The sequence below is a fragment of the Salvelinus sp. IW2-2015 genome, linkage group LG1 (genome assembly GCF_002910315.2).
Source record: "Salvelinus sp. IW2-2015 linkage group LG1, ASM291031v2, whole genome shotgun sequence".
NCBI lineage: Eukaryota > Metazoa > Chordata > Actinopteri > Salmoniformes > Salmonidae > Salvelinus > Salvelinus sp. IW2-2015.
In genome coordinates this window covers 53,324,013-53,351,126 of record NC_036838.1, presented here as the reverse complement: position 1 = coordinate 53,351,126, position 27,114 = coordinate 53,324,013, and the positions used below count along the sequence as shown (strand labels likewise).

Genomic DNA, 27,114 nt, shown 5'->3' with positions numbered 1-27,114 from the left:
TGTTTTGTCCTGTATTTAATTTTTWWAATGTTTAATTCCAGCCCCCGTCTCCGCAGAATYCCTTTTGGTAGGTTGTCATTGTAAATAAGAATTTGTTCTTAACTGACTTGCCTAGTTAAATAAGGGTTAAATAAATCAATAAAAAAATCAGATGTCCTCAAAAAGCAACTGTTGCCATCCTGGGGTTGGCTATAAGATGTAGCTCTGCCCTGTAATGAATCAACACATGTTACATTACTGCTGGCGGCTATACAGGACGAGCATAAAGTATCTTGTATAATATTTAACTAGACAATTCAGTTAAGAACAAATTCTTATTTACAATGACAGCCTACCCCAGACAACACTAGGCTAAATGTGCACTGCCCTATGGGACTTGAAATCACAGCCAGATGTGTTACAGCCTGGATTTGAACCAGGAACTGTAGTGACCCTTCTTGCATTGAGATGCAGAGCCTTAGACCGATGTGCCACTCATGAGCCCTATATAAAGTGCAGCTACATCAATCCAACAGATAAAGTTGCACTCTGCATCCAAAGTGATGTGGTGAAGGTCTGGCCACCACACCATAGACCTCCCAGGAAATGCATCACTGCAGTACAGACAGGAGACACAGACACACCCCACATATTCAACACACACGCCATGCCTGCAAATAGGTATGGTTGAACTTTGATTCGAATTAGTTCAAATCTAACCAAATTCTGTTTTATAAGCTAACCATATAAACCACAACACTACATGTGTTGGGTAAACTGTGCGACACTGTGGGCTGTATACCACAGTGAGGAAACGATGAAACATTTAATGGGGTTGAGTGACACAGAAACCTACAAGGGCGTGCCCTGCTAAACACGCTGTCAGCCCTTTTCTTCTTTGGATAATGCAAACTGTGTGGGAAGCCAAGGGTCTGGATACTCAACCCAACAGACAAGGGAAAGAGGTCAAGCTGCCTCCAAACTAATTCAAATAGCATCTATGTTGAGTTTATATATATATATTTTTACTTTCCCGTGAGGAGGACTGACTGGAGGACTTCTCTAAATTTGCATTGAGACAGAAATCTGGAAATACAGAAAAACCCATCAACATAAACATGGTTTAGGGCTTTTTCCTCGCATAGCAGAAAGAACAAACATCCTGATGTGAACTAAATATGCTGTGCTTCGATATAAGCCAAATGTCTTMGAGTGGCTAAGGGGTTAACATATCTAAGCTCTGCAGCGTTACAAAATATGAAGTCTCTATAGGAAGTATCAGTACCAGAGTCAGCACAGAAGAGTCAGCAGCACGGAACTCCAGCTCTCTGAAATGATAACCCCAATCTGGAAAACCAATAAGCAAAGCATCCAGCTACACACGGCCCAAACAGTTCCACTTCAGGCTCTTAAAGCAGGAAAAGAGACATCCAGGAGGAACACATAACTGAGAATCTCAGGACTGTCCTCATCTCAGAAAATGTCCATGAGAGAATCTCACAAACCCGTTTTCATGTACAACAATGCTGTGATTTAATCTTGGTCCGATGTGTAAAGACAACAGCTGGACTTCTACTAGATTGCCTCTATGATAAAGATGACTAGACCGGGAGGCCATTGAAACGAAGCTGTCTGCTCATTACTCAATGGAGTACAGAGAGCTTTGCGAAGCTGACACATACCCAAACAACACTAACAAATTGAATCATCAGTGTTTACGCATCCATATCATTCTGCACCATCTGTGAGACTGACTGAGGGATGGTTCTCTGCCTGATATAACAAGCTAATAGTAACAGAACAACAACAAACAACATGCACAGCTACAGTACAATATTGAGCACTACAGCACTCATAAAACAAAGTCTCTCAGGTACAACATTTGTCTAAAACATTCACAGCAACAACAAAAAGACTCCCTTCTCATTTACATCTACACTCCTTGAACTGACTGCTGAACCAGTTACCACCTCCCTTCACCTTTCCACCAGGACTTTAGGAAAGGAAGAGAAAAGAAGGCAATGAACTTCTGACCTGTCCTACAGACTATGGAGGATGCACTGAAGCTTGGGGGCAACTAGAGTCCGCCATCCACACTCTGTCTCTCTCACCCTGCCGTCCTATAAAACCCCACTAAAAACCTCCTGCTCCCCATTTTATGGCTGCCAGATGGTAGGGAGGCCATCTTGCCGCTGGACTTGCCTCTCCAGTCTAGTAAAAATCAGTTGACCTTGGCAACATAAAAACTGGCATTTATGAAAAGGGCTTGGAACAAAACACACAAACATCCTGCCACTGAAACAATCAACGCCATTTAGTCTCGCAGAAAGAGGCACATTTAAGAGGAGAAAACTGCATGTTTTCCACCAGATGTAGAGGCTACACCCAGGTACAGCTTTATGTGAAGGATTTTACTGGCGTGCCTTGGTTGTGAATACAAGTCCTTGGCAGCCTCTAAAGTTCTCCCTGAGAAACAAAACAAACGCAGTGGTCTATATTCAGGTTAGAGATGAAAAGCCAGTCTGGCTCATGTTTCACTACATTCTGTTCCAGTGTTGACGTCACCTCTCTAACAAACACACTTCATTCTTATCCACCTGGGCTAGAGGGATTTAAATGAGCAATCTGGAGATTATTGTAGCGCACATTTCAGCTCTATTAACACTGTTTTAAAAGCAATTCATTTGATAAAAATAAAGTTTTGGTCGAAGTTTTACGAAATTGAATCACAAGTTAATAATACATTTAAAAAAAGGCAAACATCATGCATTGAGCACGATAAAACTTAACAAGTGAACCAGAAACCAAATGCACGAGCTGATTCCCATCCCAGTATAGTGGCTGTGTTGAGTTTAGTGTAGTCTGAGAAGGTTAAAGGGCACGGATGCCGCTATATAAAAGGGTAGGTTCAACCAAAGGCTTCCTTTTACTGCTAGTCAATTGACGTGATGATCTGCTCTTCCAATAACAACGGTTTCCCCCTTCCTCACCTCAGATGCTCCTCCTTCTCTCTCCTTTATTTGTTTTACTAGTTGGAAACTAGCATGTATGTCCTGTAATTCAACCTGACCTCCAGGCAACCCCTGGCCCTACCCCTGCCACGGCTGCCTAAGCCATTAGGGTTAGCTGTGACTTCAGGCTATTAGTGTGATAAAYGTTTACTGTCACTCCAGCCACTCTACAAGGCTGCTGTTAAAACGCCTGTTGGATTCTCAACTACAGATGCAGGATGTTAATTTGATCACCCAGTTGCAAGAGAACTTTCCTTCAAAGCAGGAAATGTAAAACMTGTAGGATATTTTAGTTTTAAAAAGGGTTCTGAAGTTTGTAATTTACACTTTGAAATTCAGACTTTATCAACCTGTTCAAAAATGTCCATTAATTATAATCCACATAATAATTCACATTTTCTGTTGCTGCAGGATTATGTGTAGTATATGGGACCTCTCTTCCATACTACTCTTCCACACTACATCCAGATAGCTAGTTTTTTTTGGGTGCATTTGGTCAATAGATACACATGCTATAAATTAGTCAAATTGTGAGAATTTCAAAACAAAGAACTGCACTGATTGTTTTCACTGCATCGGGGTCACAAGTGTTCAAGTACTGTACCTTCTAAAAGGCGGTAAAAAACTGAAACTTAACATAAGTGGATGTGGCTCGAGAGTGATTTGAATGTTTCTGGGTTTAGCTGTGTATGTATAAAGGGGGGTGGGGGTCTGTGCTGTGGTGCTGTGTTTCTCCTGTACTGTCTGAGTTGTGGGKAGCCAAGCTATATAACTGCAGCCTCAGCACTTCTCTCCATTTTCTCAAGTTTCAAGCCAAGTGAGAGAACAAAGGCAGTGAGCTACACTGCTGCAGAGGGAATGAGGACAGACAGACAGACCGCGGCATACAGAGCAGAAGATGGTGCTCTCAAAAACCAGTGCTGCCTGGTGCAGTCAGTCTATGACAATTCTTCTTCACACTCAGACAACGGAATAAAACCCACCCAGTAAGCAAACGGACGTTGAAAAGGCGTCTTTTAGTGGTCTTTTCCAAATGTGGATTGACGTCAGGTGCATTTTAGTTACTGAATTTAAGGTGAAAATATGTATTTTCCGGATGTCAAAAATACATATTTTCCGGATGTTGAAAAGACGCCTTTTACAGATATTGAAAATAAGTATTTTCTGTCATTGATTATATGGCCAAATTTCTACTGCACATACATGTACATTCTCAATGAAGTAAGCATTATATCACAATAATAACTTTTCAAGCCTCTTAATATAGGAAAGAGGAGGCAACTGAAGACTGTAACAGAATATTTATTATTGCGCCCATCAGTCACATGCACTTATATTAGCTTTTTCAAAAGCTTTAAAACGGGCAGCGATGACATTCAAAGTAATCCTACCCCAAGAATAAACCAACAGACTACTCAATTACAATAACATTTTCTGTAACGGTTACAGAATAAAACATTTCTTGCTATGACTGTGATATGATGTTGTTAATCTATCTTGGTTGAATCCACTGACTGTAAGTCGCTCTGGATAACAGCATCTGCTGAATGACCAAAATGTAAATGTATAAATACAACTTGAAAACCATGCTGGCTATTATTTGAATGAGCTCCCCAAACACGTACATATTTGGACGGTGCGGACCAGATCCAAAAATGAACGAATCATAGAGGTCTCGGTTATGTTTGAACATCACAGTACAGTACGGCACAGTTTAGTACAGTAGAGTACAGTAGAGTACAGTAGAGTATGGTACATAAAGAGACCTAAGACAACAACATAGCATGGCAGCAATACATGACAACATAGCATTGTAGCGATGGCCGAGTGCAGCAAGGAGACAAGGTAAATTGCTAGCTAGCATTAAACTTATCTTATAAAAAASAATCAATCTTAACATAATCACTAGTTAACTACKCATGGTTGATGATATTACTAGTTTAACTAGCTTGTCCTGCGTTGCATATAATCAATGCGGTGCCTGTTCATTTATCATCAAATCACAGCCTACTTCGCCAAACGGGTGATGWTTTAACAAAATGAATTACAGTATGATCCTGTAACCATGTTCAGATTTGAAGAAGACTGAAGCTATTTCAGTTCTTAAAAACTCAACATGTCTACTTCAGAAGTCTGATGGAACCCTACGGCTGAACCCAGATTGACATTTCAGAGCCATAATGTTCTATCTGCGATTGCACCCCCCTACAAAAACTGGTTTTACACATGTCTCAGGATTTTGATACTCGGTACATTAGGTGAGGACCTTAATGGGTTATGAAAGAAGAATTCACTACAAAACAGTTTTGAAATCTGGGATGTGAAAACCTAAGATGCTCAATATCTCAGAACTATGCTTTTCAATATCTCAGAACTATGCTTTTCAATATCTCAGAACTATGCTTTTCAATATCTCAGAACTATGCTTTTCAATATCTCAGAACTATGCTTTTCAATATCTCAGAACTATGCTTTTCAATATCTCAGAACTATGCTTTTCAATATCTCAGAACTATGCTTTTCAATATCTCAGAACTATGCTTTTCAATATCTCAGAACTATGCTTTGTGTAGATAGTGCTTTGCACAAGATAGTCAGAACACATCATCAAATACATTAAGAAATGTATTATAATAAGTGGGTTCCTGAGTGGCACAGCGGTCTAAGGCACTGCATCTCATTGCAAGAGGTCTCACTACAGTCCCTGGTTTGAATCCAGACTGTATCACATCCGGCTGTGATTGGGAGTACCATAGGGCGGCGAACAATTGGCCCAGCGTTGTCCAGGTTTGGCCGGGGTAGGCCGTCATAGTAAATAAGGTTTCTTTTCTGAACTGACTTGCCTAGTTAAATCAAGGTAAAAAAGTATAAATAATCTGATAAATTATTGTCATCACTGAACAACGATGTGACAACATCGTTTACTTTAAGATTTCTGTTTATTTTGCTTGCGTGCCATTATTACTGGATAGACTAGCTAGACCATACTTAGCGGGAGATGGCAAAGATGTGTTCTGATTGGTTCGTCTGTATTTGTTCAGGCTTGTGATTGGGAGTGATGCAAAGTACTTAGGTAAAAATACTTTAAAGTACTACTTGTACTACTTGTACTTGTATCTGCACTTTAATTTACTATTTATATTTTTGACAACTTTTTACTTTTACTTCACTACATTCCTAAAGAAAATTATGTACTTTTTACTCCATACATTTTCCCTGACACCCAAAAGTACTCGTTACATTTTGAATGCTTAGCAGGACAGGAAACTGGTCTAATTCACGCACTTATCAAGAGAACATCCCAGGTCATCCTTACTGCCTCTGATCTGACAGACTCACTAAACACATGCTTCATTTGTAAATTATGTCTGACGGTTGGCGCGTGAATAAAAACAAGAAAATTGTGCCGTCTGGTTTGCTTAAGTAATTTGAAATGATTTATACTTTTACTTTTACTTGTAAATACTTAAGTATATTTTAGCAATTACATTTACTCTTGATACATAAGTATATTTAAAACCAAATACTTTAAGACTTTTACTCAAGTATGATTTTACTGGGTGACTTTCACTTTTACTTGAGCCATTTTATATCAAGGTATCTACTTTTCCTCAAGTATGACGATTGTGTACTTTTTCTACCACTGGTGATTGGATTGCAGATAGAACTTRGAAGCGTGAAGTTCAGGTAGCCTAGTGGTTAGAGCAGTGGACCAGTAACTGAAAGGTTGCTGGATCGAATCCCTGAGCTGACAAGGTCAAAATCTGTTGTTCTGCCCCTGAGCAAGGCAGTTTACCCACTGCTCCCTGGTTGTTGTGGATGTACATTACAGCAACTCCCCGCACCTCTCTGATTCAAAGGGGTTGGGTTAAATGCAGAGGACACATTTCAGTTGTGCAACTGATTAGGTATCTTCCTTTCAAATGGATTTTTGCAGATAGAACATTCTAGTTTTACATACTTTTTCAAAACTCTAACTTCACAGACATACTCTACGAAGAACCAGCTAAAGATCTATTATAACTCATTATAACTCATTTCTCACCTAAAATGTCAGATAGAACCTTGTAGTCCCAAGGTCTTGATTTGCAGTTCAACAAGATTGCATGTATAGATTTTTTTTACTTGACTTGAAAAAACTTGTGACTCGACTCGACTTGCTCTTAGAATGCACGACTTGAACTTAACTCGAGACTCGACCCGTTCTACTTGAGACTCAGACCTTGTGACTTGAGACTTGCTTGTGACTCAGATAATAGTGACTTGGTCCCACCTCTGCAGRAAACTATACTCTACTGTATTGTATTGTAGTATACTATACTTTTCTTTACTGTACTGTGTACTGTATTGTAATGTACTGTACTCTGTGGTGCTCTACTGTACTGTATTGTGCTGTACTGTGTACTGTATTGTAATGTACTGTACTCTGTGGTGTTCTACTGTACTGTATTGTGCTGTACTGTGTACTNTACTGTGTACTGTATTGTAATGTACTGTACTCTGTGGTGCTCTACTGTACTGTATTGTGCTGTACTGTGCTGTAAAAACTTAAGAAGCATAGATGTCTATGATTGGTTCAGATTTGGTCCGGTCCGCACTGGACCAAATCTGAACCAATTATAGACGTCTATGTTTGGGCCAAATATATGCCCTGTCCAGACCGGACGTCTGTGGACATTGAAATCAAGGCCGGTCCAGATCGGACAAAATCTGAACCAATTATAGACGTCTATGTAGGTGCCAAATAAAGGCTGGTCTGGACCGATCCGATTCTGAACCAAATGTAGACGTCTATGATTGGTTCAGATTTGGTCCTTGGACGGTGAAATCAAAGCCGGTCCAGACTGCAACAATTWTTTTWTTTTTTTAAACACGCCAAGACAGGACCATAAAAAGAGGTATCAGTTGGTAAATGCTTAGTGGGCATGCATCCGTTTTCCAGTAAGACTTCAATTCTGCTCTGGCTGCCCACAGTGCAGATGTAAGATCTTAACTTGAGCTTGTTTACTTCAGCAGGAAGATAATCCTGCAGCAACAGGACATTTTTGTATGGGTTGATAGATTGTTCATTAGGGCAAATCAAGTCAACAATTTCAAAGTGGAAATTACAAACTTCAAAACCTTTTAATACCTCAAATACACAAACACATATTTTGCATTGCAGGAAAGTTATCTTGCAACAGGGTGATCAAATTAAGATCCTACACCTGTATTTTCTGGAGCTGATTGCTCCAGAAAACTTTTTTTCTGATATTGCAAATGACCTTGAACATAATTAGATTGGCACTAAAGCCTAATAAAGCATTCACTCGATGAAAGATATAGGTATCTTTTTCATAATAATTTAGACAACTTATGTTGAAAAGCTCTAATTGTGCTGTTTGAGACTTGCCTCAGCTAGAAAGGCAGTTTTGGGCAAATGTTGATAAGCTGAATGTGTGCCTGTGTTCATGTTGTTCCATGCCAGCCCCGCTTCATCAAGGCCCAACCCAGTACATCACGTGTTTTCACTCTGCACATAGGGTGGAAATGACCTCAGCGCAGTAAAAGATGACAGGGGCGCTAGCACTGCTCCCCAGATGTGAGGAGAAAAAGAGGAGGAAGGAGAGAGAAAACCATTCGCCTGAAGAATTTACTGCAAACCCCTGAGGAGCCCTGTGATTGAGGGTTCAAGTCCAGTTCCAGAGGTTCCTGGTCTATCTCAGCAGCACTCAGCCACAGGGAAGACATATCCTGCTGAGGCGCGCACGTATTCACATTCACACACACACAGACACAAACACTCACACACACACACACTCACACACACACACTCTCACAAAGACACACACACTCACAGAAACACACTTACTCATACAGATGTGCACAAGCAGACACTTACTCACAGATACACACCCAGACACACACACACACACTCTCTCACACACGCACTCTCTCTCTGACACACACACACACTCTCAGAAAGACACACACACACTCACACTCTCACAAAGACACACACACACTTACAGAAACACACTTACTCATACAGATGCGCACAAGCACACACTTACTCACAGACACACACTCACACACACACTACTCAAAACCCCACTGTCACTCCGTCTGCACTCCACTGCACCTGCCAGCCACACAAAATCCACTCCTTCCCACTGTGTCCGGCCAAGGTCCTTTATCCCATTTAGTACAGCCTGCACCCCAACAAAGGAAGAGAAATTAGGGTGCCGGCTGATGAGAGGGCGACTAATCCCTCTGGAAAGGCTCATTCTATCATCAGCCTGTACAGTTGAGCAGCTGAAAGGCCTGAATTAAATATGGACATGCAGAGATGGGAGTCTTTGTGGAGATGAGCTCCAACATTGCCCTGTCATAGCCCTGGAATAATTCATACATTCCATGTGTGACACAGACTGACCTATTGTTGTGTCTGTCATGGGTTCATCTGCAATTTCACTACTGTAACTGTATATCATTGTATTAACAATGTACCCAATCTTTCAATAGTGAAATCAGAACGTTCCACAACGTCACGATAACCCATCTCTTAATCCCTATTCACTTACTCCATCTCAGGAGACCTTGCTTCATCTTCTCCATTGCCAAAGAGCACATTACATCCAGAAAGGTCAGGTCACTGCAACCTCAATAGGAGTTGGATACTCTGCCTCTGCTCTTCACTATGCAGCAGATTAAGCTGTTGGTGCCAAAAGAGGAGGTGACTACCCAATTTATGATGATAATCTGAAAAGCAGCTTGGAGATTTTTAAGGTGATGTAAAAGCTAACCTCTGCCCTAACACTGTACAATTCSCTGCCTTAAGACACTGGGTTTATAAGTCTCCTCATTATGGGATAAAGGGCAAGTCTCCATCCAAGCTCTATTTCAGGCTGAGTCAGTCTGTGTCTGTCTGCGGTCCCGCTGACTGGCTGGAAATAAAGCCAGCCAGATTCCCATCAACGCCACCGGCTCACACAGCCCCACTGGGCAAACCAGACAGAGGACGGGAGCTCCAGTTAAGGGCCCCACCCTGGCAGCGCCACAGAATGAGGCCATCTCATCATCTAAGGCCCCTGCAGAGGGAAGATGCTCTCTCTCTCTCTCTCTCTCTCTCTGAGCCTATAGCATCCCCAATCGGTGTGCCTGTCTCTCTAAATGCGAAAGCCGCCATGTCAGAAATGGAGGGAGGGAAGAAAGGGAGTGAGGGAGTGTGTGGAGGGATTAAAGGAGAGACAGAGCCCTGCTCTGGTGAGTAATCAGGAGTGACACGTCTGCAACGACACATCAAGGCTTTTGAATGAGGGCACTTCCTGTCAGAAACAGGAAGAACAAAAGAGAGAGAAAGGACGGACTAGTCAGATGCTTTGCGGTAAAGAAGGAGACAATAATGGGAGTGACCATGACAGACCAAGAGGGCCTGTAATACTGAATAAACAAGTCTAACTCAGCCCAGTACAGACCAGTAGAATAAAGACACCTGTGCTAAATTCATTTGATATGTGAGCCTGCCTGCCTGCCTATCTGCCTGCCTGTCTGCCTATCTGTCTATCTGCCTACAATTTGCTGTCTGTCTGTCTGTCTGCTGCATGTCTGCCTATCTTGTCTATCTGTCTATCTGCCTGCTCTGCCTTCTCTGTCCTGTCTGTCTGTCTGTCTGTCTGTCTGTCTGTCTGTCTGTCTGTCTGTCTGTCTGTCTGTCTGGTCTGTCTGTCTGCCTGCTGCCTATCTCTGCCTGTCTACCTGCCTGCCTATCTGCCTATCTGCCTGCCATTTTGCCTGACTATCTGCCTGCTGCCTGCCTGCTGCTGCTGCTGTCTGTCGCTGCGCTGCTGCCTGTCTGTCTGGTCTGTCTGTCTGTCTGTCTGTCTGTCTGTCTGTCTGTCTGCTGTCTGTCTGTCTGTTGTCTGTCTGTCTGTCTGCTGCCTGCTTGCCTGTCTGTCTGCCTGCCTGCTTGCCTATTGCCTACTGCTGTTGTCTGCCTCCTGCGGAGCGCTGTTATTGAGTGATGTAGAGATGATTTTAAGAGCAACATGGGCTCACAGCTTTTCACCAATAGACAATAGCTGCTCTGCGCATCCCAAAGCTTTTTACCAGACAAACTAGCAGCAGAAGGAAATAGCCTAGCCATGTGGTGATGTGTTAATAGGACTGGTTGTCTATTAGTTTGCAGGGGGTGGATGAGAAAGACATTGCAGTATGAGAGCAGAGTAATGAGACGCTGCAGTATGAGATATCAAATGCACTGCCTTCAAGGCAGGAGCAGAAACCAACATAGTAGCTGTCTGGATAGGATATAACAGAGTAGATACACAATAGTAAGCCTGTCTTGATAGGATATAACAGAGCATGAAACACAATAGTAGCCTGTCTTGATAGGAATAATAACAGAGTAGATACACAACATAGTAGCCTGTCTTGATAGGATATAACAGAGCAGAAACACAACATAGTAGCCTGTCTGATAGGATATAACAGAGTAGATACACAAAACATAGTAGCCTGTCTGGATCGGATATAACAGAGCAGATACACAAGATAGTAGCCTGTTTTGATAGGATATAACAGAGTAGATACACAAGAGAGTAGCCTGTCTTGATAGGGTATAACAGAGCAGAAACACAAGAAGTACCTGTCTTGATAGGGTATAACAGAGTAGATACACAACATAGTAGTCGGCCTTGATAGGATATACAGAGTAGATAACAGCAATAGTAGCCTGCTTGATAGGATATACAAGTAGATACACAGCATAGTAGCCTGCCTTGATAGGATATAACAGAGCAGAAAGGCAGATAAATTAGTCTCCCTCCTTCATTCAGAGCAGAGATGGAGCCTGGCTGTCTGGTTCATCCTGACATCACAGTCATCATCACCCTCTCCTCTTCATTTGCACGAGGGACAGGCAGGACAGAATGACTGCAGATGGATGGCAGCTTCCTGGGCAGTAGGAATGGTGCGCTTTCTATGTTTGTAGTGTAAAATAGGAGTTGTAGGGAGAGAGAAGCTCTGTGGCTGTAGGGAGAAGGAGAAGGTGGTGGGAGGTTCGCTGTATGTGGTGTAGTTGGAGGAGGAGGTGTTGGAGGTCTTGTAACGAGGTCTGCTGTATGTGTGTAGTTGGAGGTCTGTGTAACGAGGTCTGCGTATGTGGTGTAGTTGGAGGAGGAAGAGGTGGTTGGAGTCTGTGTAACGAGGTCTGCTGTTATGTGGTGTAGTTGGCGGAGGAGGTGGTTGGAGGTCTGTGGTAACGAGGTCTGCTGTTATGTGGTGTAGTTGGAGGAGGAGGAGGTGGTTGGAGTTCTGTGTAACGAGGTCAAGCTGTATGTGGTGTAGTTGGAGGTCTGTGTAACGAGGTCTGCTGTATGTGGTGTAGTTGGAGGTCTGTGTAACGAGGTCTGCTGTATATGGTGTAGTTGGAGGAGGAGGTGGTGGAGATCTGTGTAACGAGGTCGCTGTATGTGGTGTAGTTGGAGGAGGAGTAGGTTTGGAGGTCTGTGTACGAGGTCCGCTGAGTGTGATGTAGTTGGAAGGAGGAGGAGGTGGTTGAGGTCTGTGTATACGAGGTCAGCGTAATGTGATGTAGTTGGACGGAGGAGAGGTGGTTGGAGGTCTGTGTAACGAGGTCAGCTGTATGTGATGTAGTTGGGGAGGAGAGTGGTTGGAGGTGGTTGGAGGTCTGTGTAACGAGGTCAGCTTGTATGTGATGTAGTTGGGAGGAGGAGGAGGTGGTTGGAGGTCTGTGTAACGAGGTCAGCTTGATATGTGATGTAGTTGGAGGATGGGAGGCTGTGTAACGAGGTCCGCTGTATGTGATTGTAGTTGGAGGAGGGGGTTGGAGGTCTGTGTAACGAGGTCTGCTGTATGTGATGTAGTTGGAGGAGGAGGAGGTGGTTGGAGGTCTGTGTAAACGAGGTCAGCTGTATGTGATGTAATTGAGAGGAGGAGGTGGTTGGAGTCTGTGTAACGAGGTCAGCTGTATGTGGTGTAGTTGGAGGTGGTTGAGGGCTGTGTAACGAGGTCAGCTGTAATGTGGTGTAGTTGGAGGAGGAGGAGGTGGTTGGAGGTCTGTGTACGAGGTCCGCTGTATGTGGTGTAGTTGGAGGTGGTTGGAGTGGTTGGAGGTCTGTGTAACGAGGTCAGCTGTATGTGATGTAGTTGGAGGAGGAGGTGGTTGGAGGGCTGTGTAACGAGGTCACTGTACTGTGATGTAGTTGGAGGAGGAGGAGGTGGTTGGAGGTCTGTGTAACGAGGTCAGCTGTATGTGGTGTAGTTGGAGGAGGAGGAGGTGGTTGGAGGTCTGTGTAACGAGGTCCGCTGTATGTGATGTAGTTGGAGGAGGAGGAAGTGGTTGGAAGGCTGTGTACGAGGTCAGCTGTATGGTGTGAGTTGGAGGGGAGGTGGTTGGAGGTTGTGTACGAGGTCCGCTGTATGTGTGTAGTTGGAGGAGGTGGTTGGAGGTCTGTGTAACGGTCAGCTGTATGTGGTGTAGTTGAGGAGGTGGTTGGAGGTCTGTGTAACGAGGTCGCTGTATGTGATGTAGTTGGAGGAGGTGGTTGGAGGGCTGTTGTAACGATCTGCTGTATGTGGTGTAGTTGAGGTGGTTGGAGTCTGTTAAGAGGTCTACTGTATGTGATGTAGTTGGAGGACGAGGTGTGTATTCTATAGGGAGGAGGAGGAGGATGTATCTGTTGTGCAGGGTTAGAGGAGGGTGGAGAAGGGAAACCTACAGTCTCTCTGCTCTGCTGAGTGTAAGTCTGTGTGGGGAGGCCTGCCTGCCTGCCTGTCTGTGTTTTGTTGTGCTGCTCAGCTCTGGCACACTCTCTCAGCCACCAGCCAGAGAAAGAGCACCAAGTTCTTATTTAGCAGAGGAAGAGCAGCTCTGCTTAGCAACCACATCGGCCTCCAATCACAGGCCTACTGTATGGAGGAGACTCCAGCCTGTGTGTGTGTGTGTTGTGTGTGTGTGTGTGTGTGTGTGTGTGTGTGTTGGTGTGTGTGCGTGCGTGCGTGCGTGCGTGTAGTCTTTGAGAGAACTCTGAATGCTGCCTGGGACACACACTCAGTTAAAAACCATATTTCATGCAAACCAGACTTTCTTACCTAGTGATTACAGAATAATGTTGGTTGCTAACAGATGCTTTCCTCTCCGTCTTGGATTGTTTGAATTCTGAACTGAACCTACAGTGAGAGTTAATCTGTTCCAATACATCCTAAAAGAAATGATGTATATCCTGGAGAGCAAGGAAGTAGTAAATCCTTAAAACATTCACTACTTTTCCTATTCAGTTACTGTAGCGTAGCCTACAATTTGCACCAGCTACAACTGAAATGATTGCATGATTTGTGAGCATTTAAATCCATCATTTGGAACAAATGCTGTCTGAACATTGAGCAGTCTTTTTGGTTCAGCTACGTGAGCTAATCCTCCTGATAGCTTTGGGGGTGGTTGGTGGGCGGAACGTAGGCGAGAGCAGCATGCCGATTTGTCATATGGCACCAGCAGGCCCTGCTCTGTTCTGTTCTGGCTGGAGCTACATTACTGTAGCACTGGTCTGATAGATCAACAAACACAGACTAGTACTGCAGGTTAGTTCAAAGGCAAACCAAGATGGACATAATAAATAAATAAAAAATTATACTGTCTGTGGCTTCAAAAACTGTAGACAGAAACTTTCATCAGAATCATCAGAATATTACTAAGCCTTGTGTGTTGCTGCAGCAAGCCAGTCTGGAAGACATATTCTCATATTTCTAATTCCTGTTCTCTAACAATCAAATAATGAAAATTCCAGACAAAGTTAGCAGTAACTAAGTTAGCAGTAAGGCCAACCAAACATGAGGGAAGAGGAACATTACAGTTTCCCTGTCTGAAGAGGTCAAACTTAGACACTAGACTCAGATTCATCACTCAGACCCCCGACGAGCCGTCCAGATGTTCATTTTCATCCAAACCGAGTCAGTGCATTCCAGGAGTGTTCCAGGATTAAAACCTCCTCCTCCTCCCAGCAGCAGGTGCAGGCTCCAGGATTTTCGCTATCCACACAGATGGAGCAGAGTCTTAATCATGTATCTCATAATCACGAGGCTATCGCAGATGAACTGATGATCATAAAATAACACCAAACCCCATCCAGGCATCTGTTCTCAGCAAGTCTACAGTCACAGCCACAGCTAATCTCCTCCTCCTCTCCACCTCCTCCTCCTCTCCACCTCCTCCTCCTCACTAATCTCCACCACCTTCTCCTCACTAATCTCCTCCTCTCCACCTCCTTCTCCTCCCCCTCTCCACCTCCTTCTCCTCACTAATATCCTCCTCTCCACCTCATTTTCTTCCTCACTAATCTCCTCCTCCTCTCCACCTCCATCTCCTCACTTAATCTCCTCCTCCTCACCGCTTCTCCTCCTCCTCTCCTTCTCTTCCTTACCTCTCCACCTTCCTGCTCCTCACTAATCTCCTCCTCTCCACCTCCTTCTCCTCACTAATTCTCCTCCTCCTCTCCACCTCCTTTCTCCTCACTAATCTCCTCTTCCTCTCCACCTCCTCACTAATCTCCTCCTCTCCACCTCCCTCCTCCTCCTTATCTCCTCCTCTCCACCTCATTTCCTCACTAATCTCCTCCTCTCCACCGCTTTCTCCTCCTTCCTTCTCCTTTCTCCTCTCCACCCCCTTCTCTCCACTAATCTCCTCCTCTTCCACCGCCTTCTCCTCCACTAATCTCCTCCTCTCTCCACCTCCTTCTCCTCACTAATCTCCTCTTTCCTCTCCACACTCCTCACTAATCTCCTCCTCTCCACCTCCTCCTCCTCACTTATACTCCTCCTTCTCCACCTCACTAATCTCTCTTCCTCTCCACCTCATTCTCCTCACTTTCTCCTCCTCTCCACCCTCTTTCCTCACTAATCCTCCTCTTCCTCTCCACCTCCTCACGTTAATCTCCTCCTCTCCACCTCCTCCGCCTTTCACGTTACTCCTCCCTCCTCCACCTCCTTCCCTCACTAATCTCCCTCCTCCTATCCACCTTCCTTCCCCTCAATAAATCTCCTCTTCCTCTCCACTCCCTCACTAATCTCCTCCTCTCCACCTCCTCCTCTCACTTATCTCCTCCTCTCCACCTCCATCTCCTCCACTAATCTCCTCCCTCACTAATCTCCCCTCCTCTTCCACCTCATTCTCCTCACTAATCTCCTCCGTCTCACCTCCTTCTCCTCACTAATCTCACTCATTTCTCCTCACTAATCTCCTCCTCTCCCACCTTCCATCTCCTCACAATCTCCTCCTCTCACCTCCATCTCCTCAACTACATTCCTCCAATCTTCTTCTTCCCCTCCCCTTTTCATTCTATTTCCGTTTTCTCTCATAATCTCTCTCCCTCCTCCTTTCTCCTAATTCCCTCCACCTCCTTCCCTCACTAACCCTCCCCTCTCTCCTCCACTATCTCCACCTCCTTCTCTCACATCTCCTCCTCCTCTCCACCTCCGTTCTCCTCACTAAATCTCACTTCTCTATCTCTCCTCTCCACCTCCTTCTCACTAATCTCCTCCTCCTCTCCACCTCCTTCTCCTCACTAATCTCCACCTCCTTCTCACTAATCTCCTCCTCTTCTCCACCTCCTCCTCACTAATCTCCTTCTCTGACTGTCTAATGTTAAACACCACCTTTAAAGAATGTACACCACATCAACAAACACTGTACCATCTATTTGTCATAGGTTATGAATAATGGTATGAGGTCTACTTGAAGCTGTACTTTCAGGTTAGTGTGCATGCTTTTGAAGCAGACAGACAGTGACCAGTCAGTGGCGACTGGCTGCCCTACATGGAACAGGATGCCATTGATACAGACAGACACAGCAAAGTGCTCAGTCATAGGTTTCCCACCCTGGGAGAGGCTGTGAGTTAGAGCCATTTTACCCACGCACCACCCAAAGAAACAAGACATTTAAAAAAAGGAATGGCTGCACTTAACAGCCTCTGAAAGGCAGGGCTCTGGAACAAAGGAGGTAGCTGGTCTTCAGCACCCCTCACCATGACAGAGCTCCAGCTGACGGCCTTTTAACAGGGGGTCAGCCTTTGGAGAATGGAGTGCGAGACCCCTGTGAGCTCCTCACACCCCTCTTTCTGACACTCTGCCTCTCACTCTCCTTCAATCACATATAATATGAGATGATGCACTTTAGTTAGCCATGTTTTCAAAAGGGTTTACAGACGAGGCAATTGAACAGACTCAGAGCTCCTTATATTGAATCCTACCAACAACACTCTGGGCTGGATGCATTATCCACTGAAATATTTGTTTGCTTAGGGACTAGGCTATGGTTTAGGTTGAACTGGAGGCAGAGGTTGGAGATGCTGGGACTGAGTTTGGCTTGGATGGTCCGTTTAGGGGAGGTGCTGGTCAGTGAGGAAGTGTGTGTTGGGTCAGTGGTGGTCAGACAGGGGTGACCGAGGGCTGGGCCAGGGGCAGGGAGGATGAACCATGTGTGCTCTCAGGGCTTCCCAGAGGTTAGGAGACAGATAGGTGCGGAAATGAGCCGGCAGTGAGCTCATTTGAATCACCCAGCCCAGCTGATCCAGGCATAATACCACTCACATGCACARACTGCACACACACTCATATACACCCCCTCACACACACATTAATACACATACACACAGACACATACAGACAACACTGTCTTTTACCCCTACCTACATGTACATGTTACCTCAATTACCTCAACTACCTCATAGCCCTACACATTCACTCTGTACTGGCACTCCTTGTATATAGCCTCATTATTCTATTGTGTTAATATTTCCTATTTTCTCTGCTTATTTTGATTATTTTTGTATTTTTTAACTCTGCATTGTTGGGAAAGGGCTCGTAAAGTAAGCCTTCGGTAAAGTCTACACCTGTCGTATTCAGCACGTGAAAAATAACATTTGATTTGTCTTGCTAGCCATAAGTGACACAGAGCAATACATAAGCACACAGATGTAGGGCTTTACACAAAAATAAAACACACACCGTCCCTCTCCACCTCAGAGTACAGTACTCAGTTAACTGGTTTGGTCCCAGGTTTGAGGCTCATTTGATGGAGTGAACAGAACGATGGCATGAGAAATTGGCCTGACATGAACAAGTTTAATATCCCTTCCATTAAGTTTGGACTACACGGGTCTCCAGAGTCCGCTTCTTCTCTACACTCATGCACAAGATTGATGTTATTGCTCTTACTTGTAAAGCTTATACTGAGAAATATTGGACAATGAGGGGGGGGAAACATATTTTAGTCATTCCTCACAAAACTATATTTTATGTATTTCCCTAAATAGAAGAACAGGTGGAATTCATATTTCAGAAAAGCAATCAATATCAGTTTTTGTACCTTTGATATTTGGTTATTTATTTGAATTGTGGGGTTTCATAAGATAATTTGTTTGTGTTGTATGCTGGTGTACTTGTTTCCTGTATGATAGATACTGTGGTACTATGTGTTTTTGTATTTGCGTGGTTGCTAGGCTAGATCGCAATAATGTTTGTTATTTGTATTTATTTATTTGCTGTGTCTCTCTGTCCTTTATCAGACAGCCATCTGGCCAGTGGACTGGACACAAGGACATCTGATTGGACGCTGTAAAAATWGTGGGGGTGAGTGGGGTCAGTCTCTGTGGATAGAGGTCAGATGTCACAGCTTTTTAACAACACATGTTAAGGCCCTGCCCCACTGGGCCCGTATCTCTTCAATGAGAGTCTACAGCCTGTTTTCTTCCAATCTACCCCCATCTTTACATTAGGCAATGGCTAAATGACCCAATGCAGGATTCGATTTAAAACAGACACAATGGACTTCTGACAGGGGCGGACTGGCCTTGGCTGGTCCATTTTTAGCCCAGTTGGCCTGTCTAACTGAGGTTTTTAGCGCAGTGTGGGGGCATCAACGGGGGGAAAATGGGCCGGTGTGTTAGAAATGTGTCATGACTTCCGCCGAAGTCGGTGACATTCCTTGTTCGGGCGGTGTTCGGCGGTCGACGTCACCGACCTTCTAGCCATCACTGATCCATTTTTCATTTTCCATTGGTTTTGTCTTGTCTTCCTTCACACCCGGTTCCAATCTCATCATTACATGTTGTGTATTTAACCCTCTGTTTCTCCTCATGTCCTTGTCGGAGACTGTTTGATTGTATGTTTTGTGCAAGTCATGTGTCGGTGTGCGACGGGTTTTGTACCCACTTTTATTATTTTTTGTATATTTTGGTTTTTGGAGTTTTATGAGGACTTATTAAACGACTCCGTTTATACCAAGTTCGTTCTCCTGCGCCTGACTTCCCTGCCACCAACACAACACATTACAGAATGCCAGAGACGATTTRTGGTCCCAGTCCCCCCCTGACCTCTGGTGTCATCCCCCTCAATTCCCTGTCTGCTTTGTACCCGAACAATGTAGAAACCCTGTTCAACTTGTTCTACAGAACTTTGGAAATGTTTATAATTGAATGACCTATTATCTCAATATACTTTATCTTTTTATTCAAAGAAAATACTCAAAAATAGCAAAAAGGTCATTTTTATCTGAACCTAGTTTACAGAACTGTGTACAGTAGTGTAACTGAAGGCCCAAACAGACAGACATGATCCTGGGTGAGGTCTGACCCAACACACACCCTGACATTAATGTGGGTCTGAGGTCGGTTGATAACATTGTTGTTGTTTTATGGGTAAGCGAGCCAGGGCTGTCAGTCCAGCCTCTCAGCAGCTTCCCCTGTCAGAGTGATGTATGGGAGCACTGGTGTGCAGCTCCCCAAGGACCAGGCCTGGCTGTCTGCTAACTGGGACACTACTGACTGTGAACCAAGGCAGGCAGACACACACGCACAAGCACACACCACAACCCCACACCACCCTATGCCCCCTGAAGCAGAGACCTCACAGTTTTGAAAATATGAAACACTGATCATATATCATGTCATGATGACTACAGTTAGGACAGCAGCAGTAAGGTGGTGGACATTTTGACACACATACATTTTTTCTTTAGGTCCAAGCCACTGTGAAGTTTTGAATGTCCATTTCTTATGTGGAAATGACACAGATTATGTAAATGTATTATTAAATGTGCATTAACTGTGAGATTTTGAAAACTGTAGAGGGCACAATGTTACTGTGTCTCAAAAGAGAGACATTGGAAGCCGTTTTACAAACAATTTAGAAATTAAGAATATAGACTACCGTTCAAAAGTTTGGGGTCACTTAGAAATGTCCTTGTTTTTTAAAGAAAAACACATTTTTTGTCCATTAAAATAACATAAAATTTATCAGAAATAGAGTGTAGACATTGTTAATGTTGTAAATGACTATTGTAGCTGGAAACGGCAGATTTTTAATGGAATATCTACATAGGCGTACAGAGGCCAATTATCAGCAACTATCACAACTGTGTTCCAATGGCACGTTGTGTTAGCTAATCCAAGTTTATCATTTTAAAAGGCTAATTGATCATTAGAAAAAATATTGCAATTATGTTAGCACAACTGAAAACTGCCGTTCTGATTAAAGAAGCAATAAAACTGGCTTTCTTTAGACTAGTTGAGTATCTGGAGCATCAGCATTTGTGGGTTCGATTACAGGCTCAAAATGGCCAGAAACAAAGAACTTTCTTCTGAAACTCGTCAGTCTATTCTTGTTCTGAGAAATGAAGGCTATTCCATGGGAGAAATTGCCAAGAAATTGAAGATCTTGTACAATGCTGTCTACTCCCTTCACAGACCAGCGCAAACTGTCTCTAACCAGAATAGAAAGAGGAGTGGGAGGCCCCGGTGCACAACTGAGCAAGAGGACAAGGAAATTAGAGTGTCTAGTTTGAGAAACAGACGCCTCACAAGTCCTCAACTGGCAGCTTCATTAAATAGTACCCGCAAAACACCAGTCTCAACGTCAACAGTGAAGAGGCGACTCCAGGATGCTGGCCTTCTAAGCAGAGTTGCAAAGAAAAAGACATATCTCAGACTGACCAATAAAATTAAATATTAAGATGGGCGAAAGAACGCAGACACTGGACAGAGGAACTCTGCATAGAAGGCCAGCATCCCGGAGTCGCTTCTTCACTGTTGACGTTGAGACTCACGATTATGCATTCTTGTCTCTTCCATAGCAGGCTTAAAAGAAACACAGACTGGTAGATGCATAATGGATTATGGTCATTGTAGTTAATTACCATGGTTTATGTGCTAACCTATGTAGAATATTGGCCTGTTGGAAACTACAACTCCCTACTACATCGCACAGTTCAGGCTGGATGTAATTTATCTCTAGAGAAACCATGCAATATGTGCATTGAGCTCACTGGAGAGAAAAAAACTCAATTTATTTAAAATATTTGAACTGACGTCAGTCAATTAGTTGTTAAAAACGGAAAAATAATCTATATTTCGGTTGATCGCTCAGAACTAATATTCAACCAAGCCTCTCTTGGTTGAGGTAGACCTCCATTAATTTATAATAATTCCAAATTCCACAATTTCCTGTGTAGGAATGATAATGAAATGTAAAGTGACTGAGAGGAATATTGAAGAGACATAGCCTGTCTCCTATTCATAGTGTAGTTGTTACACCACGGTGAAACATAGTGTCCAGTCATTAGCAAAGTCCCACTCAACAGCTGCTGTGAGCTGAGGGAAACAGCCACCATGTCTCCCTGTCCTTTGTCCACTCTGAACATCTGTGAGCATCGCGTGGAGCCAGGCAGCACAGCCATAGACCTCAGGCAAGTGTTCACCCTGAAAACCTTCCACCACCCTGCATTCAATGGGCTCAAGTTCGCACGCACGCACGCACGCACGCAAGCACACACACACACACACACAACTTATCCTGATCTAACACACATTGTAATAACCCATAGTTCATTTAACTCTTATCCCCTAACCCACCTTGTGGCCCAATAATGGATTCCCCAGCCCCCCTCCCTTCTCTGACACTAATAAAATCTGTCATATGAAGATGCCCTTGAGTTACACTATGGGGGTTCCAAGGAGAGTGGAGTGGAGGACCACTCAGGGTGTGAAAGTTTGAGGTTCTTTTGTTTTCAAAGGAACATTTTAAAACAACCTTTTTAATGTGAATTTAAACCAATGTACCTGCACTGCAAAAAGTCAGAGAGGAAAACATTGGAAATAAATAATGTGTGTGTGAATGTGTGTGTGTGTTTATGTATGTGTGTGAATGTGTGTGTATGAATGTATGAATGTATGAATGTGTGTGGAGTGAGTGAGTGAGTGAGTGAGTGAGTGAGTGAGTGAGTGAGTGAGTGAGTGAGTGAGTGAGTGAGTGAGTGAGTGAATGAGTGAGTGAGACCAATAGAACAGGGCAGGGGAAGGGGCCATTATATACAGGTTGGTCATCCCTACTGTACATTGTCAGTTGCAAATGTAACAGTGATGGAATGACTCAATAGTGTGGGCTAAATGGCATGCAATAAGATATCATATTCAGATATCCTTAGTTGTTCTTAACACGCAACTGTGTAATAGGGCCATTATTTCAAAACACTACCATTGATTAATGAATAACAACACATTAACCAATAGGTTATCACAAATGATAAACTGGGTGGTTCAAGCCCTGAATGCTGATTGGCTGACATCCGTGGTATATCAGACCTTATACCACCAGTATGACAAAACAGTTATTTTTACTGCTCTAATTACATTGGTAGATTAAAAAAAACATGAGCTGGCGCACACTCAGAATCATAGTTTGTGTGGAGGTGCTGACTAAGACGAATAAACTATCAAAATAAAGAAAGTCGCACACTCCATGTATAATCTCCCAGCAATTTAATGGGTATTTACCAACGTTTCAGCACAGTGATGCCGAAACGTTGGTAAATACCCATTAAATTGCCTGGAGATTATACATGGAGTGTGCGACTTTCTTTATTTTGATAATTACATTGGTTACCAGTTTATAATAGCAACAAGGCACCTTGGGGGTTTGTGATATATGGCCAATATACCATGGCTAAGGGCTGTATCCAGGCACTCCGTGTTGCATCATACATAAGAACAGCCCTTAGCTGTGGTATATTGGCCATTTACCACACCTCCTCGAGCCTTATTGCTTAATTATACAACGGGTGGGTTTAATCCTGAATGCTGACTGGTTGCTTCTCGGGCATTATCACTTAATTCAATGTTAATGTATGTCATCAAATATGTTAAAAGATATTTTAAACACAAACTTWAAAAAAAAACTTGAACAGACTTACACGGCATGATTTGTTTGAGAACTTGTTCACGAAGTCAAATTTGCCTTTCATTTCTTTGAGGTTCTGATCCAGGACAGCCTTCTCTTCTTTCCCTGTATAGTCCGGGTCCAGGAGAACATAGACCCGCCAGTTAGCCGAGTCGAACCCCCAGTGAACTGTCCGGTTCTCTAGTCTTTTGTGACTATGGACCACAAACTTGTGAGTGGGGTACATGAGTCTGCAGTCCATGCATTGGATACAGGCGGTATTGGGACTGGTATACAGTTCTGGGACAAATAACCCTTTACACCTACCAAAACATTCGTGGTATACTTTGAAGCTTTTTTCCGTCCTCTCCAACTCTAGGGAGCCAGACAGCTCTTTGTTGCAGTGAGGAGGGTAGATACCACAGTAAATGAGGGCATTGCAGAGGCGCTCAGCATCCGTCTGGGTGATCAATCCGCATGATGGGGCAGAGAAGGGCAGGATACCCACGACTTTGAGGATCTCCAGCTGGTCCGCGGTGCACCGGGAGCAGTAGATATGCAGGTCGTCGCACACCGAGTTTATCTGCTGAAGCGAGAAATCCCGCAGGACACTGTTGAGAATCTGCGGCAGACACAGCCGTTTCTCGCCGCCGACCACGAAACAAGAAATTGTCTCGCGCTCCAGGACAGTTTCGCACCTTTCGATGGAGCGGTCGGACGGAATGAACAACGGCCCCGACAAAACCTGGGGTGTCAGGGGAGGCATGGCCAGCATCAGTTCAGCTGTTTTTCCATCTTTGTTGAAGAGAATTTCCTGGTGCCACCGAGCGGAGAACGCCGCTGGTCCACCAAGGGAGCTCCTGGAACTCAAATGAAACTGCTTCAGAGTTTGCTGAAGTCCGGGATGAGGCTGAAAGCTTGATGGAGCCTCCATGTTTTTGCCACTAGAGAAGTGAGTTCAAATTTACGCGATCTATTTTAATCAGTTGTCTTCAAAATCCACCAAAAGGGCATTTCCATGTCACTAGAGAATGTCACCACCGGCCCTGGTCGTTATCTGTTAAAAAAATGAGGATAAGACACTATTGAGATGAAATACTCTTAACTCTCCCCAGTCCACAGATAAGAAAGATAAATCCGTCGGACCACTCACAAAAGAGCGTCAAAACGATACAATGTTTATCTTCTCCAAAGCAGTCTCTGGTTGTAATGTCTATGTCTAGTCTGCACGATGTGATCCTCAAATATGCCAAGTCTGAGCAGTCTGGCGTTCTCTCGCTCTCTCTCTTRCCCCTCRCTCTCTCTCTCTCTCTCTCTCTGTTTGTTTGTGTCTGGTTCAGTCATTGAATCCCGGCCAGGAATGTGACTGACTCCCCGGGCTGGCTGTTCCCTGAACGAGTTGTCCCTCCCCCTCATACCATGGCAGCTGCAGCAGCAGCCACAAAAACCTAGTAGACTGGAAAGTAAGGGTGGAGTCTGACCTCAATGGGGAGAATACATTCATCTCAATTGAAACTATTAAAACTAGTTCCAATGAGCCTTTATAATGCATGAATGTACCCATGGCAGTGTTCATAAATATATGTGTGATACCACAGTCTTGGTGTCAGTGGTATCTACATTGAGTGTACTAAACATTAAGAGCACTTGCTCTTTCCATGACATAGACTGACCAGATTAATCCAGGTGAAAGCTATGATCCCTTATTGATGTCACTTGTTAAATCCACTTCAGTCAGTGTAGATGAAGGGGAGGAGACAGGTTACAGAAGGATTTTTAAGACTTGAGATAATTGAGAAATGGATTGTGTATGTGTGCCATTCAGAGGGAGAATGGGCAAGACAAAGGATGTAAGTGCCTTTGAACGAGGAATGGTAGTAGGTTCCAGGCGCACCGGTTTTTGTTAAGAACTGCAACGCTGCTGGGTTTTTCATGTAGAGTCCATGCCCCAATGAATTGCTGGCTCTCTTTTTTGATTATTGACCTGTGGAACACTCTCCATGTATCTACAATTATATATAAATGTGATAAGTAAGAAATGGGCTTTTCAGTTTTTTTTTTATCTCACAAGACTTAGATTAGACTCAGATTAGTAATGGGGGTTAGTTGTAACAGGGTTATTTGTATTGCAGTGTACCTAAAATTATATTGTATTTTATATGGTATTTAGACACATTCACATAATGATAAAAGTGCTGTTATTGTGAAGTAGAAACATCTAGGAGCAACAATGGCTCAGCCGCGAAGTGGTAGGCCACACAAACTCACTGAATGGGACCGCCGAGTGCTGAAGCGCGTAGCGCTTAGCACGTAAAAATCGTCTGTCCTCTGTTGCAACACTCACTACTGAGTTCCAAACTGCCTCTGGAAGCAACGTCAGCACAATAACTGTTCATTGTTGGGAGCTTCATGAAATGGGTTTCCATGGTCGAGCACCCGCACACAAGCCTAAGATCACCATGCACAATGCCAAGCGTTGGGTGGAGTGGTGTAAAGCTTGCCGCCATTGGACTCTGGAGCAGTGGAAACGCATTCTCTGGAGTGATGAATCACACTTCACCATCTGGCAGTCCGACGGACGAATCTGGGTTTGGCAGATGCCAGGAGAACTACCTGCACCAATGCATAGTGCCAACTGTAACATTTGGTGGAGGAGGAATAATGGTCTGGGGCTGTTTTTCATGGTTCGGGCTAGGCCCGTTAGTTCCAGTGAAGAGAAATCTTAATGCCAACATACAGCATACAGCATACATTCTATACGTTTCTGTGCTTCCAACTTTGTGGCAAAAGTTTGGGGAAGGCCCTTTCCTGTTTCAGCATGACAATGCCCCCATGCACAAAGCGAGGTTCATACAGAAATAGTTTGTCGAGATCGGTGTGGAAGAATCACCCAACATCGGTACCCGACCTCACTAATGCTCTTACGGCTGAATGGAAGCAAATCCCACAGCAATGTTCCAACACTCGCTACTGTAGGAACATTGCCTTTACATTCCAAACACGCTGACATACCGCGATACGGATTGAATAGAGCCCTAAAATAGTATTTTCATAAATAAGCAAAAGGAAAAGTGTTACATTTAGCCCCGGTCTTCCCTAGCTCAAACATGATCTTACAACGTTTTCCCCCCGCAGTGCTAAACATAAATAAGTACATTCAGTTATCAAACCCTAATCTCCAAATTAATACTTCACACAAAATATTACTATTATTATGAAATTGTTTAATAGTCACATTAGGTTAAATTATTTCAATTGGGTATTTTAGTAGCTTACAGACACCTGCAATTACAGCAAATCCTAGGGGGTAACACTTTAAAATAACTTTCATGAATATTCCATTATGGATGTTTAGAAATGTTTATACATGTTCAATGCTTATGATGAATTGTAATTATTTTCAGCTAATGCTTAGGCCTATAAATGCTTAAATTATTAATAACTATTTCATTATTTGTAAACATGTAGGCCTGTTAACATTTATAACTTGACTAGTTTATTAACGGTTATTTGTCAAAGTTATAATAAAGTGTTACCCAAATATTTCTATGGTCAGCTGCCAAAAGTCTTTAATAGTCTACTATTTAACAGGCAGAACGACATAACAGAATAAGTTGAATATTCGATGAATAATTTGTAGATATAGCCATGAAAAGTAGGACCTCATTGTGCTTTTGGAAAAACGTGTACTACAAGTTATTGTACACTATAGGTTTATGTAGGTTAATGTGAACCCCTGAAATCAATAAGAAGCTATGATTAGCGTCCTATGCTGAATTATTTGGTGCATAAAATATATATTTCCTTAACACTTCAGATAAGATTTGTGTTACTAGTTCATTATGCCAATTATTTTGCTAAATATTTTGCAACAGAAACATTTTACTCCAATTGGAAAACCTTTTGCAACAAAAACTA

The 27,114-nt window shown here is 43.5% G+C and overlaps 1 protein-coding gene across 1 annotated transcript in view; it reads right to left on the bottom strand.

Annotated features, from left to right (window-relative positions):
* Nucleotides 1-24,437, bottom strand: part of LOC111969924 (ski oncogene-like) — a 49,671-nt gene extending 25,234 nt beyond the window's left edge. Inside the window, exon 1 of the mRNA XM_023996319.2 lies at nucleotides 23,231-24,437. Within this exon, the coding sequence (XP_023852087.1) occupies nucleotides 23,231-24,130 (900 nt within the window). The 5' untranslated portion in view covers nucleotides 24,131-24,437. The remainder of the gene's footprint in view (nucleotides 1-23,230) is intronic.
* Nucleotides 24,438-27,114: the final 2,677 nt, after the last annotated feature.